We start from the raw sequence: 18,236 nt of genomic DNA, 5'->3' as shown, positions 1-18,236 counted from the left end.
ACCATGGTTGCCAGACTTGAACGGGATTGTCCAGAGTTCAACAGACAAATCCCGAGCCTCACATTACATCCAAAAATCCTGTTTGAACAAAAATTGTATGTGGGGAAAAAAAATACATTCTTATATTGACTATCTAGTTAAAGAGGCTTGCTAAATTTTGTAGACCGCCTGGCATGCCTCCTTTTTATGAATAAAATTTGTAACTGTCAGCTGAATCGGAGTGTTTGAATCGAGTGTGCAAGTCGCGTTATACATTTCTCGTGTTCATCATGGCTGCCCATGCTTGTGTGTGATTCGTTTTGAAAGTGAAGTGATACTGTTTATATGTGTGCATTATTCCATGACAGTTTAGACATTGCTACTAAGTTTCAGTATTTTATGATGGGTGGCAGCATGTTGGCACCCAGGGTATAGAGAACACCTAATTGCTTCAGTGCTCTAAATTTTGAATCCTGGCTCCATCCCTGTAAAAATCCAACACTGAAAGCCTCCCAATGTATGTGTAGGTTTTCTCACACATCCAAAGGCTTGTAGGTTGGATGAACTTGTATCTCAATAGTAGACGCAGGTAAGGTAAGGGTGGAATATGTCTATCCTCTCGTGGACTGGCACCTCATGTTGTGGTGTTTCCTGCCTTGTGCCTAGTATTAGTATGGGTTGTGCCACCATCCATATCTGTAACAGAAAAATGGGAAGATCTGAATATGGATGGCTGATTCTTTAGTAGTTTGGTATGTTGAAGACCTAAAGTGAAAAAACAAACTGCATGAGTATTTGAAGAAAAACTGAAGATCAACGGTAATAAAGAGCTGGGACTTTAATACTTTCAAATGATAATTCTTGTCAATGGTGGACCTCTGAGAAAGCAAACAGTGGCTAACAGCTATCCTGTCAGTCCACTTTGTCTTCTTTTGGAACTCTTTATCCTTCTGTGCATTCATGAGTGATGATAAACTATTTCTGTGAAACTGTATTTGCAGCAAGACCTACATTTTCACTTTGCAAAACAAATGCTGCATACCTGTGTGTGTGTGTATTTGTTTGTTCTTTATTTTGCCTTGTACAATTTCTTGTATTAGGAATTTGTTAGTTTTCGCATACCCCTTGGGGTCAGAGGACAGGGTCAGTCATTGTACAGCACCCCTGGAGGAGGTGCCCAATTGAAGGTTAAGGGACATTTCTCATGGGCCCAACAGAGTAGCATCTCTTTTGGCAATGACGGGGATTCGAACTGGCATCCTTCGGGATACCAGCACAGATCTTTAGCCTCAGAGCCACCACTCCATATGTATGTATGTGTATGTGTGTATATGTATATTTATGTATGTATGTATCTCTCTATTATAAAAAAAAAAAAAAAGTCTTGGGAGGGAGACGAAGGAGTCGAGATGTGATCTTCTCGGAAGACACTTTGATGTCTTGTGAGACAAAAGGTCAGCTGCTGTTCAGGCTTTTAAATGATCAACACGCAGTGTGATAAGCTGAACATGCAGCTCGTCAGCAGCAGCAACAAGCCAGCAGATGATCCAACCGCTTCTCCTTAGTGTGCATTCAGCCTCCCTACCTTCACAACACGAGCAGCATTATACATCCTGCGAGAAAGAGACTTAACTTTGCCCGGGGCCGAAAATAAAGGAGTAGATGACAAAGTAGAACATAGTAAAGAATTCATAAATGTTGGCGCGGTACATATGCACAGCAGGTTACACATAATGGAAGTACGAGAATTCAAAAGTTTTTTTAAAAAAAAAAAGGCAAGATCACATTCGCGCAAACAAATTTTTACTCGGTGTAATTATGGAACAGCGAAAAAGCGATTTGAATATATAGTTCGTATTTAAACTTTAAGTCGGAGACTTGTAGAATGTCCAAGTCGTCTTGCCAGCGAGAATTTAAAAGATTCCAAAAACGTTGTTGCAGTATGAAGTCCTGCGAGACAGACTTTTAACATGAGATTCTTTCAAGTCATGCCATACTTAAAACTATTTTCAAACAAGACCACGATCATCTAACCTCTCAGTCGTGTGAATGCATTTGTCAGACACACTTCCTGCGCGCTCAGCTCTTATAAATTTTATCAAGACAATAATTTTATACGTTCTAGATGACACGTCAACGACTAAACAAAGAAGAGCATGGACAAACATTTGAGAGTTTTTTTTTTATTTATTAGAGGGAAAGAAATGATATTCACTCACTGGCAGATGTATGTTGCATTGTCAGAATGTAAGTCCAAAGACGGAATCAAAATTCAATGCGATCTTGAAGAAAAGTTCATTCCAAATATTGTTTTTACAGAAGTTTTAAAGTAAAAGTGAAAAAAATGCATATGTTACAATTCCCATGAAAATAACAATCTCTTTAAATTGTATATCTGGAAAAGCAAACCCGGGAGTGAGTGAGCGAAGCCCCCTAGTCTGTATACAATATTTTATCTCATTTGCAGCCACCTTCATTTGTAAAAGCATGGCACAATTAATTCTGGTATAGAATGTGGAAAGGGAGAACAAAGCTACAGAACACTTACCTGCAACCACTTCCAGGGGGGTTTTCTGCTGCTACGGACTTCTGGAAGGATCCTGGCTTGGATCAGCTTACAGAGTTAGGGAAAATGAGCACAGATGATGTCACATCTGACTCCAGATGAACGGTGGGAGGCAGCACTGGGGCGTGAATGTGCAGGCATGCAGTGCATGAGGCAGAGAAGAGTGCATGGAAGGGGAGATTGGGAAGATTTTGAAGGGAAGCTGAGGAAGATGACCATAGTTTTTAGCAGAAATACCCTGAGGGAGTAATATATCTTGCTTTATACCCCAAAAAATCCACAATTACTCAAAAACCTCATTTTACTGAGTTTTATGTTTCACAACTTTAGGAGCTATTTCACAAAGCCATATGTGAAATGAAACCTGCTGCTTCGCTTTTCAAGCACCCACCTTTTTTTTTTTTTGTTCATTTTGAAGTTGCTGTTTAGTTGACTGACAGCAATAAGTTGTGCCAGCATAGAAGTGTATCTTGTGGTGGGCTGCCATTTTCTTCCTGATTCTGGATTTGTCTGAATTTAAGAATGCAGATCTTCAAAAAGGTTTTCACTGTCAAAGGTGCTTTATATTTTTAGACTTGCCTTTCTAGCAAGGGTTAATAAATGAATGTGAAAATGGCGGACCTGAGAGATATTGAATCCTAATTTGTTAAAGGGGTACTGGCACCACTCTGACCAGATTATCTCTCTCCCTTTTGTGCTCCCTTCCCACAGGCCTGCGCCCCACTGTACCACTGGAGAACATGGAAAGAAATCGCTGCATCTGACGTCACAGGCAACTGCTTCCTGTCCATCGGCAACTTTAGCCAACTTGTGCAGTATGCGCCATGTCGTTCAGGTGGGTGTTGCACAGCATGGCATAGACACGTGTCGCACTCCACCAGTTTCTGTGGAGAATGAAAGAAGTAAAAGTGAAAACCGTTTGGTCAGTGATGTGACTTGCATAGAAAGCAAAACTACACTGTTACATGTTTAGCTGATGTCACTGTTGCATCTATTTAAAAGATCTGGAATTTTTTTTCCTTAATTTTTTTTAAAATTGTCCTATTGGCAAAATATGTGACTTAATTTGTCTTGTTCTATGATGGCTGATCTTTAGTCAAGATGACATGCATAAGGATAAGAGACATTTCTGATGTCTATAAAGACACAGAATTACATTTGTGGCAATAATTGACACACATTGCCTGTGTCCTGCAGTCCCATGATGCACTTTGTTGCTCTCCTATGGACAGCTTCAAGTGCTGCTATGTCTGTCTTGTACTGTGGTGACCAGATCTGCACACAGTACTCCAGATGTGGTCTTACCACTGCATTATACAGTTTGAGCATAATGTCCCTTGTCTTAAATTCAACATTTTTTATAATACAGGGAGATTGACTCGAAAGAAATATTCTGTTGTAACTCCCTTTAGGGTGAAGCAATCTGAACCAAAAAATTACTTTATATACCTTGACATATGTGTAATCGATTGCATTACATGCAATGCTGGAAGTGGTTTCCGTTTTCTGCCAGACACATTTCGAAAAGGCACTCTATGTTCCTGAATGTATCAGTAAGCGTCTCGGTGGGGGATAGCAGCAATTTCACGTTGGATGTTTTTCTTCAGATCTTCCACAGTGCGAGGCTTGTTCCGATAGACTTATCCTTTGAGCAGACCCCAAAGGAGGAAGTCTGGTGGTGTCAGATCCAATGACCATGGTGGCCAAAGCCCCTTTGAAATTATCCTGTTGCCATAGAAGGATTCAGCTTCTGCCATGCACCTTGCTGATGTGCAACACATTACTCCATCTTGCTGGAAGTAACCTTCACTATCATCCAGTTGATTCTGACATCACTTAAACAAATTAGTAACCCAATAGGTTTGCAGCATGAAAATGCGCTGATCAATACTGTACACCACTGTCCTGATGAGAAGTCCAGTGACTAAGTAAAGGGGTATGGGTGGTATGCACCCAAAAGTTGCAAATGGAGGTTGAACATTGCGATGGCTGTCCGGCGCCTCCCTCATCGCTCCGACGCAAGGGCATCCTGGCTTGTTCGAAGCTCCATATACCGAGGAGCACATTGCACGTTGTTTCGTTCAGATTGTTTCATCCTAGCTAGAGTTTTATTATAGAATATTTGGAGCCTCTTTCGAGTGAATCTCCCTGTAAAACCTAAAATGATATTGGTGTGGTTTAGCCACAGAATCACACTGTAGCACAGCCAATTCACAGCAGTGGGGTCTTTGAGCTGTGCAGGTACTACAATGTACTTATGTGTAATGCCATGAGTTAAGCAGTAAGTATGCAATCAGTCTTCTAAAGAACTGCTCTGTAGTACTTAGTGTACCTTGAGTGACTGTACAGATACACAATCAAATTGTTACACAAGCATCATGCACTTCCTTGTAATGACTGTGCTTACTCTTCAGCTTGAGTAACTGTAGAGCTAGGCATACAGATTTGACACCATAATAATGCCTTGTTATGCTACTTGAACTGGAAAGTTGTAATCTCCGAATTCCAAGTAAGAACGCCCTCACAAGTCGGATTTCCTAATCTGAAAGTCATGAGAGTCTTACCAACCTCAAAATGGCTGCACCACATATCAACAGGAGTGAAAAGCTGTAATATTAGAGTGTTTGTTAGCACTTCTGTCTGTCTGTGTGTGTGTGTGTGTGTGTGTGTGTGTGTGTCTCATTTGCCAGGGGCGCTTACCCTGTGGTCTGATTGTGGATCCCAATGCCCTGGTGCAGTTATGGGGACAGTATGGTGAAAACCGAGGTCCTGGCTCTCTGTGGTCATATAAACATCCCTAAGCATTCATTCTTCATAAAGAGTAGGGTGTATCCTGATATCCTGGCTAAATTGCTCATGTTGGCCTAGTCATGCTGGCCCCCTGTCTCTAACTGGCTAACTATCTCTCACCACCTAACAGTTAATCTGTGTTGAGCACACTGATAGAAAATGGCTGCCGTTGCATCAACCAGGTGGATGCTACACATTAGTGACCTTTGAATTTGCTCCTCACTTACTATATAAAGCACTTAAAGTGAGAAAAGTGCTATATAAATGTAAAGAATTATTAAGTCAGTTGTACACACAATTGCCCCCCCGACCCCGTCGTGGTCCATGGGGTCACTAGAAAGGGGTGTGCGGTGCACCTGATATCTATGCAAAAGGTTTGAATATTTGAGTCTTTAGAGTCCTGGGGCCTCATGCATAACGCTGTGCGTAGATCTTGCACTATAACATGACGTAAGCACAAAAGCTGAAATGTGCTTATGCACAGAAAAATCCTGCTGCATAAATCTGTGCGTTCGCCAACTTCCACGTTCTTCCGCTATATGAATCCCAGTCAATGTGAAAAGTAACTTTCGTGCACGCGTGTGCTGTCCCGTCCCAGTTCCTCCCAGAGTTACGTCTCTTTGAATATGCAAATCAATATAAATAGCCCTTAAGCTCGGTGTTCTGTGAAAAGACAATGGGAAAAGCAAGAGGGAAAATAGAACAATTTCAGCGAATACCAAGTGGAGGCAAAGAAAAACGTACTATTTGTTGGTTTAAACAGTGATATAAACAAGAAAAGGAAACTGATCGACTGACATAGCATGTCAGAGAAACTCAAAAGCTCAAGTTCACAAAGTCGCACAGTGCCTGAAATAAAAAAGTTGTCAGATATCAAAGTCGCCGTGAAAGGGCGAGTTGTAGCCCACTGTCTGAGTGTCATATGAAAGCTTATTAGGGTACAGAGGGAAAAAAAAGCACACAGTGGGGGGAAAAAGCACAAAATGTCAACTTCAATTGTGAAATTTCCACTTTAATCACGTAGTTTATTTTATTTTGTCATTAAAGTAGAACATCATAAACTTCATCTTAAAATCGTTTGTTTAACCAGTTTCTCAAATCACATCGTAACTAAAGTAGCGCGTTAAATGTTTTGTTTTGTATGTGGTGTTCTATGTGCTCTGTGTGTGTGAATCACTACGTGCTTCCAGGCTTTCTCTACCTCCGACAGGACACAGAATCCATTAAATTCATGATATTACAGCTCTCTGAATAACTAAAATACTGAGATGTATATGTGATATCATTTTCATGATGATAGGAGTTAAAGCATGTTATTAAACATGGGAACACGGTGGCGCAGTGATTGTGCGCGACCTTCAATGAAATAATTTATTGCAGCAGTACTCGGGGCGGCTCTAGGCTCATGGCAGCCCTGGGCAGAGAAAGAATCGGTGGCCACTTATCCCGCCAATGTCAATATGGTATCTTATGCACGGCAGATGGCCACGTCCGTTCATGACACAAGCATTTAACTTTTGCTGAAATTTGCACACTGCGTTTTTAGCTGTTTTGTTATTTTCTCTTTCTTTTATATTCAATATATATTGGCTTGGTGGCCAGGTGCACAGTTTGCACATGCCTAAGGCCGCCCCTGCAGTATTGTCTCTTTCAAATGTACTAACCTCCAGTTCCTGTCCTTTCTTTTCTTTCTCCAAGTAACTGATCGCCACACAATCAGCTCTGTAATAGACGTTAAGCCATCTGTAAGCTTATAACGCCGATTCTTCAAAACCTTTAAGGAACATTGAAATATCTTCGTAGTACATGTTTAACTATTGTATCCTTCACGCCAGTCCCAGTGAAGCATACAGTATGCGGCAGGAACAATCTATGAGCAGAGCGCCAAATCCTTGCTAATGTAGCAACTCTGTGTCCTTTAACTTCATTTAAATAATCTATATTGTTAATAATTAGTTTTATCTGCATAATAAACATATTTTGCTGCATTTCATCTTAAAAATGATATCATCCTCATATATAAATGCACGCTTTATAAAGTGGCTCAGGTTGTGCAATATTATAACTGTAGTGCAAGTTTACAGTGAGGTGATTGTACTAATAAGTACTAACAGTTCTACAAGGAGCAGTTGATGGACTGATTGAGTGCGTTTAGAGCTCTTGGGATGAAACTGTTTGTGAACCGCGAGGTCCGTACAGGAAAGGTTTGAAGCGTTTGCCATGTGAGAAGCAGTTCAAATAGACAGCATGGCTGAGGCAGCGTTTGCTTGATGCTGTATACCGATAATTCTCTTTCCGATCAGCTGCTTTTGAGTGGTGCAGTGAGGGTAATATGGAAAAAGATGATCTGCTCTGGCAACCCCTAACTGGATCCGCTGAAAGAAGAAAAAAAAGAAAAAGGTACAGTGAGAGTAACAAAGCTAAAGCAGCTATGGTATTTAGAATATTTTGGCCATTCCATGGACTATTGTATTGTTACAGGTTAATTACAATCACATGCATTAAACTAATAAACAATATGCGGTTAATTTCAGTGTATTTATAAAGCCATGTCAGGGACGTGGATCTGAAAAAGAAAGATAAACCGCACAGGAACAGTACCACTGCTTTGACGCTGGGTGACGCCAGTCTGCAAAACCGAGCGCAGAACTTGTGTACGACAGGGTATGAGGTACCGTGGAAATGTGTGTGGCTTTACGCCAAGTTTAGGTTTTATACATCGCGATTTGAACGTGGAAACGTTCTTACGCATCATTTCTTTGTTTAGGCACCGTTTATACATGAGGCCCCTGGTGTTTTCTGTTTTGCTATATGGTTGTGAGACATGTATGGTATCCAGTGACCTGAATGAAGACTGGACTCCTTTGGTACTGTGTCTCTTCAGAGAATCCTTGGGTGCAGTTGCTCATGGAGTCCCAAATGAGGCCCATTACCTACATTTTGAGGGAGCATCAGTTACGGCACTACGGCCATATGGCGTGTTTCCCCAAGGGTGATCTGGCTCATAAGATCCTCATTGTTGGGGACCCGAGCAACTGGACCAGGCCAAGTGGATGCCCATGTAACACCTGGCTGCGGCAGATAGAGGGACATTTTTGGAGGGTGGGACTGGATGGCGTGTCTGCCTGGGGTTTTGCCAACCAGGATTCTGAGCTGGCTGTTTGTGTAGTGTGTGCGGCAATGTGCTATACCAGTACACGCTGCCAAACCTGACTTGACCTATAAATTACTCCAGTCATACTCAGTAATTATTAAATACAATTTAATGTTACAGTGTATTTTCAGTGTAATTAATGTAAAGTGTTAACAAATTTACTTACGGAATAGCATGTAATGTTTTTCTTTGCTGTTAATAATTTTTAAACCTTTCTATCTCTTTTTCAGATATGGATGGCCCCCAAGGACAAGGCTACTGCCAAGGCGGCTTTAGTGCAGATTTTACAAAGGTACGTTTTCTCCTAGATAAAACAATCACTACTGTGTGATTAGGTCAGACATCTGAAGTTGCTGATCTCGGCACCAAGCAATGTCATTTTAAAGGACTCCAAATTACATAAAGGCGTTCTGACCTAACAATGTTGTGCGCGCCCTTTTTTTGACAACTAATGTGTGTGGCCTGATGGAGTTATACGAAGTGTTGGCTAGTATGGCAAATTCAGCCAATTTCTAGTGCTGTCAAATTATTACACAGCTAAAAATTGCACGGTATGAAAAATGAAACGACCCAATGATGAGTTTCCAGCACAGTTTCACATTTCCCAAAGTACTGTTGGTGCGCTACATATTGAAAGCCAATAACGGGTGCTGCCTGGAGTCGATCACTAGGTGAAGGCTTTTTATGTTGATCACAGCCACCAAATGTCCCGGTACGTAAAACATGAGACAGATGAACCGCTCTTCAGTTAATGAGGTCCAAAATCTTTGTTCCTCATCATTATATGTATTGCCATTCCAGGTGGGTACTCATTGGCTATCGGGTCTTGTACACGTCCAACTTCACAACTTTAGACAAATTCAATCCTGTTTGATTTTGTAGGGACAAGTCGCAGACTTTTTGGACTCGGTTGATGAATATGTCAGACTAGACAACTGCCTGCCATGGATGCAAACCGCTTCTGCTTCTGTGTCACTAAAATTCTGTCAATGAAGTCTGTGACTGAAAATCGTTTTAAAAGTCGTGTAATGTGCTGCCAAGTAGTGTGGCAGACAGTAAGACTTTAGGGACTTTCAAAACTTGAATTGATGCTTTTTTGGAAGACATAAGTGGATAGGACTGGTGAGTTTTGTTGGGCTGAATAGCCTGTTCTCGTCCAGATTGTTCTAATGTTCAGGGCCTAATAAGACAATCAAATTTAACAGTTTATCGAAGTTACTACTTGAGTATCTGGGAGTGGACTGCACAGTAGAACAGTGAATGGAGTTCCTACTTCAAAATTCAGGAGTCTTGGCTTATAATCTTGTCTGAGCCACAGTGATCACCACTTGTCCCTCCCTCAGCCGGGCCCCCTGTACCCGATTTTGTGGTCTTTGCTTCGCCATTTGTGTTAAAGTGGGTAATTCTGGGTATTCTGATTTTACTGTCACTGCCTGATCATCACATGCAGGTTAAGTAAACTGGCAACTCTAAATGTGCCCGATATGAGTGAGGGTGGGTGGAGTGTTTGTCATTTAATGATTTGGTATCCTGTTCAGGGTTGGTTACTTCTTGGGTTAAATACTGCAGCAATAAATGGATAAGTGGGCTAGAAAACAGATGGATGGCAAATTTTATAGATACATTTCTAAAGGCTTCCAAGAGTCCATTATCTTCTTGCAGTCCATAGACTTGCTGAAAGTCCATTTCTTATCCCCCAGCTATGGTGGCAAGTGCCATGTACTTGATGGAACGCCACTGTAAGAGTGGATCCCTTTATCTGTATCACAGGACTGTGAGTGAGCCTGGTTTAAGTGGTCACTGGGCACAGAAGTATTAGGGTCCTCTTGGTTGGCAGCTTGCTTTTTCATTTATAGTACAAGTATGAGCTTTGGTGGGTAAAGCGTGAAATCCATTGTGAAATTTAATTTTTGTAAACTGTAAATAAAGCTGAGCTTGGTAGCCTGGTAGTGCACTGTTTAGTGATGGAGTCTCACGGTACCCTGGGTTCAAAGTCTCAAGCAATTCACTGTATGCCCATTCTGTTTGTGTCATTTTTTTCTTCTCCGGGTGTTCAGATTTTTCTTCTGCCTCTCGCAGACTTGCTTTTAAAGTGAACTGGAAACTCGAAATTAGCTCCATGACTTGTACGTGTGGGGTCCTTCTCTGGACTCTCGCCCTGCCCAGGGTTGTTTTTAGCTTGAGTGAAATGAGAGGCTCTGACCCGATGCAGCCCAGAGTCCGATTAGGTGACTTAGAATAAGTTGATTGTGATTAGAACATGAAAGTCTATGGCAGGGGTGGGCAATGTCGGTCCTGGAGGGCCACAGTGACTGCAGGTTTTCATTCCAACTCCGTTGCTTACTTAGAAACAAATCCTTGCCAATCTTAGATCTTAATTAATTTTATGGCTTGTTAGTCTGCAATGTAAGGTTCTTGTATCATAGATTTTTTTTCCCTTCCATGGATATCATCAAAATGATTTGAAACCTTAATAGAAAATGTGACAGACAGAACATTATCTGTTTAAGTATTTTAATAAATCAAACCGTGCATGATGAACACACAGAGATGTAAATGGAAACAAGCTAGATGGAGAACTGCTGGCTGCTTTGTCATTTACATCTTACTGTTAATAAGGAGCCATTAAAACAGTGAATACAGCTGTTTAAGACTGACCTAAGCAATTAAGGGTGGGGAACCATAACAAGCGAGACCACTACGATGAAGCATCAAAATGTCACTTAAGCAATAAGGGCTTCATCAGCAGTAATTAACTTCTCATTAAAAAAACCTGCAGCCCCACTGCGGCTCCCCCGGACTGACATTGCCCACCCCTGGTCTAAGGCATAGTTTCTTAAACTAGGGGTCTCAACTCAAAATGGGTTACAGGTTGCTGCCTTTTGGGTCACACAGAATTGTGACTCACCATTGTATTCAGTGGGGAAGGTTTGTGAAGTGTCTCTTGATGTGTCACTGCAGGCAGTTTAAGCATTGATTACTCCAGAAAAATCAATCGGTCTCAAAATTAAAACTGCCTGATGGGTGTGAAAGTAAGCTAGGATCTCGAGATGCCTCTACTAACTAATTTCCTCCACCATTAAAGTATTTACAAATCGGAACAAACCTCAGAAATGGCTGCCCAGAGTGCAACAGGAAAGGCCGATGAATCTGCTCATCTGTGGATGGAGAGTATGCCTTGACTAATCTGGCCGGCTTACACCGTTAAGGGTGAGGGTGTCGTCAGAGAGGAAATGCCACTCTGTTATCTTTGCTAGACAGACAGTTGTGCTTCTCAACAGTGGGGAGACATGGAGGAACAGAAGAACGATAAAGGTGTGAGAGATGTCCCCCGAGTTCACATAACTGATCCCGCTCAGTCTGTTCACATACACACACTTCTGGGGGAGAATAAGGCATTTGTGGTACTCTGTGACCTTCCCTGACATATTTCTGTGGTGTATTTCAGCCATTATGTTTCCTCTGAGTAATTCCAGAGTGACTAAGGTATTGTTTCAACAACAAGGAAATGCAAGCAGTTCCTTCAGACATCCTTCCTTATCGGGATCAGGTCTGGAATCCTGCTGGGTGTGTTCAGGCCATGTTATGTGTTTAAACTTTTTGCCTTTTATAAAATGTAATTTTGCATATTCCATTTAGTGACCTCTATTTTTGGAAACCCTGAATTGGGTGATCAGGGCAGGATTTTATTTTAATTTAATGTTGATATTGATTGGACCGGTTTAACCAAATGGCAGACTTCTGACGTATCAGAATTATTTCCTGGAAAGCCTTGGTGCTTACACATTTTACTTCAAAAGAGTTTCTTCCTTGGAAACCAGTCCATTCTGACAAATGGTGGTTTGTCCGGTTTATGCTTTTATTCAGTGTGATGAGACAAGTTCAAGGGTGTTTTAATTTATTTAATAGTTTTAATGGCTTTTAAGCACTGCTTAACCCTGTGCTTCACTATGGTGCGCATGTGAACACGTGTGAGAGGGTCAGGAGTGGACTGGGTCTCAAAAACGGCCCAGACATCCTTCAACGAGTTAGACGATGAGGTCGACCCACTCGGCCCATTATTCATTGTAATTTTCTTAAAATTTGTGCTGTGAGCCTATGATATCTAAACTGTTGCCAGACTTAATCCATACACTGTTGTTTAGACACAACTTAAAATTTGATGACATGTTTAGAAATAAAATTTAATGAAAAATAAAAATTTATTAACACAGCTTATACGTTATTAGGGTACATGTCAAATATCATTTCCAAGTGCCAGTACCCTAGTAGCTGTTCATTTTCAATGGAATAAATTATAACCATGATTATAATGAAAACCTCACATGATTGAAATGTTCCATTAACTTAACGATAAACTATAAATGTTCTGTCCTAATATGAAAAAGTTATAAAGCACAGGATAGTATTTTTATTTCATCATACTAATGATCACAGCTGAAAACCACTAATTATCACTCACGCCGACGACCAAAGAACAATAAAATGCATAATACATAATCTAATTTATTGGGATAAAATAAATTGCAATAATGTATATGCTAACCAAAATGTAGTGGTATCGAAACAGAAATTGGCAAAAGGCAGTTTTAGACCAAATTGTTCGCTGCAACGAAATTGTAATTTCAATTGTACTGACAATTAAAACAACTTGATGATGTAATTTGGTACATTTTATATACAATATATTATATTATATTTCTCTCTCTCTCACCAGTACATAAAATTTATTTCATTAAACGGATGGCCCATGACCGGACCAGAGTCTGCGGCCCACAGGGCATTGCCCTAATGCCTGCTCTGCCCCTGGATAGGGTGCACAGCATTGTAATAAACTGGTGCCAGCTGCAAGTGTGGAGGGGTTGGTACTTAGGAGACTGGAAAAGAGAGAGTGAGAAAATGTAAAATTTGAAACGAGAATAAGAAAGATTGATAACTCGTGAGATGTTCAGGTTTGATTAGAGGAATTCCATGGTGACGGGCTACAATAGGGATCAGAACCTTTTGGGTTGGTGAAATGTCTCTGTAGTCAAGTTTGCTGACATATATTCGGTGAGCAGATGAGATTGGAGAGAGGATGCGTGGACAAGAAAGAGATAAGAGGATACACCGCATATTGGCATCCACTTAGAGGAGCTGTGGTGACCAGCGGCAGTGGCAGTGGCAGTTAAGGTCTGTGTAAATCAGCTCAGGTAGCAGGCTGAAATATTACAGGCTTATTAAAGGGAATTCTCTATGATGTCCTGACAAAGTATTATCTTGTGTAGGATTCTCCATGGGATTTTATATGTATTTGATTTACTAGACACATGACCCGTCAAAGACGGGTAATTACTGTATTTACTTGCATATAAATCAGGTCTTGAAACCCAAAAAATCGATCATAAAATCAGACCCCAACTTGTACGCCTGTTCAAAAATGCGACACTTTATTTATTTATTTTTTTTTTTAACATATTCTTGCCTCCAATCTCGCACCAGTTTTTGTTGTAGTAGCGTAGTTACCAATGTCTTTCACTACTTCTACAACGTTTAATTTAAAAGCAGCTTCATATTTTCTTCTGACCGAACACTACATCGTAGATTAAGGATGCTCTTATGATAAAGGTGTTATGAGGGTGTGAGATACCAAAAACACAAATCAGTGCAAATGTTGCTTCCGGAGTAGTTTGGGTATCCCGTGTGGTGACGTAGGCACAATACATAGAATTAAAAGGCAGTGTGCTCCATGGTTACTCTCTCAGGTGGCCGTTAGCATATCATAATCTCTTGGACCAAAAGCAAGAATTTTCCGCATTCGACTTCTACAACCGAGATTATAAAATACCGGAAATTACACGGTAAAATCAAGCCCTGACTTATCCGCGGGAGAACTTAAACACAGGTATATACGGTAAATGCATTTTAAAATAAGTTATCTCTTTCCCTGCATGTACTCTCAGTGCAATTGCCTGGATGTGTTTGGACCTCTCTTGACTGGCACATTTCTGTAAAGTCTGCTTCTCATACTCTGTCATTTTGAGGTGCCTTGCTCACCTCCTGTCTGCTCCTATATGTCACGTCTTTGGAGGTGCACTGAGAGTTGCCTTCCATTCCTTTAGTCCTCCTCATGGACCAATCAAAGCCAAGCTGACCAATCTGATTGCTGTGAGGGACTGGACACACACTCTCACACACACACACACACACACACACACACACAGACTTTATATGGTAGATTTGTTGATTGCACAGTTATTTATTTATTGAGCACCGTACAACACTGTTCTGGTTTTAAAGGCACAATTTGTTTATAAAATGACTTAATCTTTGATTGGTTTGAACGCACAGTTGTAGCACTTTGCACACTTTCATTGTTTTCAGTAAATGTCTGTTAAACACCTGAACTGAACGCCCTTTGCCTTCAAGTCGGGGTCGTCTCCTTCAGCCATACCAGACAATTGTAAAATTGTGTTTTTTTTTACTTTTACAAGGAGCTCTTTTGGAAGCTGATCAACATTTCTTGAAAACATTTTTATATGAATTGATATTCAATGTGGCATGTTCTCCCCACGTCTCTGTGGATTTCCTCCAGGTGCTCCGGTTTCCTCCCACAGCCCAAAGACATGCAGGTTAGGTGCATTGACGATCTTAAATTTACCTAGCGTGTGCTTGGGGTGTGTGTGTGTGTATGTGCACGTCCTGCAGTGGGCTGACGCTCTGCCCGGGATTTCTTTCTGCCTTGCACCCTGTGTTGGCTGGGATTCGCTCCAGCAGAACCCCCCGTGACCCTGTGTTAGGATATAGCGGGTTGGAAAATCGATGGATGGATTGATATTTAATGACCAGTGCACAGTTAGCTGGTTGACTGCTGTTCTCCGTTTTTGGAGCTCATTGTTCATTGACAGTTGAAGAAGAAGGAATTCTACCCTCTAAATGCAGCTATTTAGAAGGAAAATAATCAATTAAGGGTTATTCATTTTAATTTTGGATAGGCCCAAAAGTGGACAACACTAATTAGCTGTTATCTAAGGTCACGTTTCCATGAGCAGATCTAAATGTCTGATTCAGAATTTGCAAAGCCCTTGAGGTGCATTACAAGCTTCCATCCTGGCTATGGAGTGTACGTGCTACGCCAACCACATGCACTTCAGCACAGGTGATCCACGTGAAGCTAAACATTTTCAGGCCCAGCCATGGAAGGAAAAACTTGGGATACTGATGGAAGAGGTGTTGGTGCTGGAGTCTATCCCAGCTAGCATAGAGCTAACAAAAGGAAAAAATGCTGGACAGGGTGGCAGTCTATCACAGGGCAAACGCACACATTCCCACTAGTGTTAGTTTAGTGTCACCAATTCACCTAACTTGCATGTATTTGGACGGTGGTAGGAAACCAAACCACCAGCAGGAAACACACGCATACAAGGAGAGAACAAGCAGACACCACATAGGGAGCAACCAGAACATGAACCCTGGTCTCCTTACTGTGAGACAGCAGTGCTACCGCTGAGGCCACCTGGTGACCTCAAGCAATGCATCAAAACAGCCGAGGACCAGACCCAGATGTGCAGTGGCCAACGCCATCAGAGCACATCGACCTTTTTTTTTGCATATAGAGTAAGTTGTGCTCCATCACCAGCATTCAACCTCTCATGGATTCCTTTTGGCTTCTTCCCTTCCTTTTGTAAGGAATTTAATGACAGAGCGATGCTCCCAATCTGTCCATTTCTTCGAATCGCCAGTAGTAGTTTTCCTTCCTTTCTCTTTGAGTGATAACTATTTAATGACCTCACACACCACATGTGTGGCATACCAAGTCATGTCCTGATCTCCAGTGACAAGGTCCGATCTTGAACAAAAATATACAGTATTCAATTAGATAAACTATTGAACGTCTCTCGTATGTGTGGGATAAACGTACATGAATATTGGATATGTCTGCCTCACCAATCGGAGCGATGTGCTGATTACTCCACATTACAGCAGGTCATGGGAACGTTAAAAGAAAAACTTGAGAGTATGCACATGGACCCAGCGAGAAATAATAGAAAAACAGACTTGTTTAGATTTCTCCAGCCAATTATTTCCTCCTCTAAGAAAATTTGAAAATAAGCTGGGAAAACGTTTCTCCCTTAGGAGAATAGCATGTACACAAAAGAAAATCTCTGATTAAATGGCTTCTGTAATACACTAAAACAGTGTGACTTCTAATTACACGGTTTGAGAACCTGACAGTGTTTTTGTTCTATAGAATTAAATAGAACTATTTGATTGCCCACATTGGCCAAAGAAGAAATTAATTGAGCATGTTGTTCAGGTTAATGATTGGTTTTATTTGCTTATTCAAAGCGACTTACAAAAGAGGTTAACATAATGGATTCTGGGGACTGTTTGGGAACAAATGTTACAAGACAAGGAAACAAAACCGAACGTCACGAATGAAGAGCTAGGAACAAAATATGGACTTGTTACAATTCCCAGATTAACAAAACCTATCACCTAGATGGAAATTCAGCAAACACAAAAGTCTTCGCTTCTTGAACACATTGGGAGAGTCCAAGTTTTGAATGGAGGAGGGCAGCCAGGGGCTACACATGAGTCTGGACTGAGATTTGATGCCACTACTCTATAGTCAAGCGTCAAGGTTTAACAGCTTTTTGGATGTTTTTGTATTTTTTCTGTTGTCCATCAGTTGTAGTATTGTCACACATACTTTATAATGAAAGCTGCTCTAATCCAAAGCATTTAACATCTTTTTCTCTTTTTTTCCCCCCCTTCTGCTGTAGAGTGGTCGCGTTGTTCTTGGAGGACCTGGAAGTTACTTTTGGCAAGGTAAGCTGTAGCTGCTTATTCTGAAAGTCCATTTGCTTAAATCGGGTAAGAGAATGGGCCGCTACTGTCCAACAGCATCGCCCTGGGATGTCACCTATGCATATGTGACTCAGGTTCAGTTCCCTGAAACTCTTTTGCATTGCATCATTCAAGCTCAGTAACTGCGTGTTAGGCAAGGTGGGGGGCCACGTATTGCTTATGGGGAAATGTATTTGATTCAATTTTTTCCATTAAAATTGAATCCCATTACAAAAAAATGCATTTTCTTTTTCATATATTCTGAATTTCGAGCATTTGTAGAAATTTTGGGGGCCCTCTTTTGCTAAGTCTTTGGTAACCCATCATGAACTAGCATGAAGGACAGCAGCTGGGCAACAAAGAGGTTTTCTGTGCCTTGCTGATCTTCTCAATGCAAAATTCTACTGTATGATTTTAAAGCTTTGGTTGGATGTCTTGAAGAACTGAATTACTTTATGTAGTAATGGACTGGGTTCATGAAAATGACTTTGCTCAGTAGTCATGTTTCTTGGTGGGGCTTTGGTCAACAGAAGATAAGTCATTAATTTCTGTTCTACTAATGGAATTCTCCACTCAAAACCTAAGATTTCTTATATGTTATCACATATAATTTGTTGAAATGGCCGTGAAAAACATTTTAACCTCATGTTTACATGCAGAATGGAGAAAAGCTTTTGATGATTAAAAAAAAAGTCTGTGCAGCACTGGTCACTATGGCGTAAAATACAAAATGGGTCCATCCATGTGTAAATCTTGGGTTACTTACGTCATATAATCCACATGTCAGTTGCTTGTTATTTGCACAAAAACTGTAAAGCAAAAGCTTTTTTTTTTTTTTTTTTTTTTTTTGCTAAAATTTCTAAATTCGAAATTGTATTCTCAGATTTGGGGATGGATATTTGAGGAGTAACCTGCAAG

The 18,236-nt window shown here is 40.9% G+C and overlaps 1 protein-coding gene across 1 annotated transcript in view; it reads left to right on the top strand.

The window, feature by feature from the left end:
• The window catches only part of itga5 (integrin, alpha 5 (fibronectin receptor, alpha polypeptide)), a 168,526-nt gene that overhangs the window by 90,329 nt on the left and 59,961 nt on the right, over positions 1-18,236 (top strand). Inside the window, exons 4-6 of the mRNA XM_039746867.1 lie at positions 3,257-3,380; positions 8,720-8,781; positions 17,255-17,300. Coding sequence (XP_039602801.1) covers positions 3,257-3,380; positions 8,720-8,781; positions 17,255-17,300 — 232 coding nt within the window. The remainder of the gene's footprint in view (positions 1-3,256; positions 3,381-8,719; positions 8,782-17,254; positions 17,301-18,236) is intronic.

Source organism: Polypterus senegalus, chromosome 3 (genome assembly GCF_016835505.1).
Source record: "Polypterus senegalus isolate Bchr_013 chromosome 3, ASM1683550v1, whole genome shotgun sequence".
NCBI lineage: Eukaryota > Metazoa > Chordata > Cladistia > Polypteriformes > Polypteridae > Polypterus > Polypterus senegalus.
The sequence above is the reverse complement of the archived record's forward strand: the minus strand, read 5'-3'. Positions and strand labels throughout refer to the sequence as shown.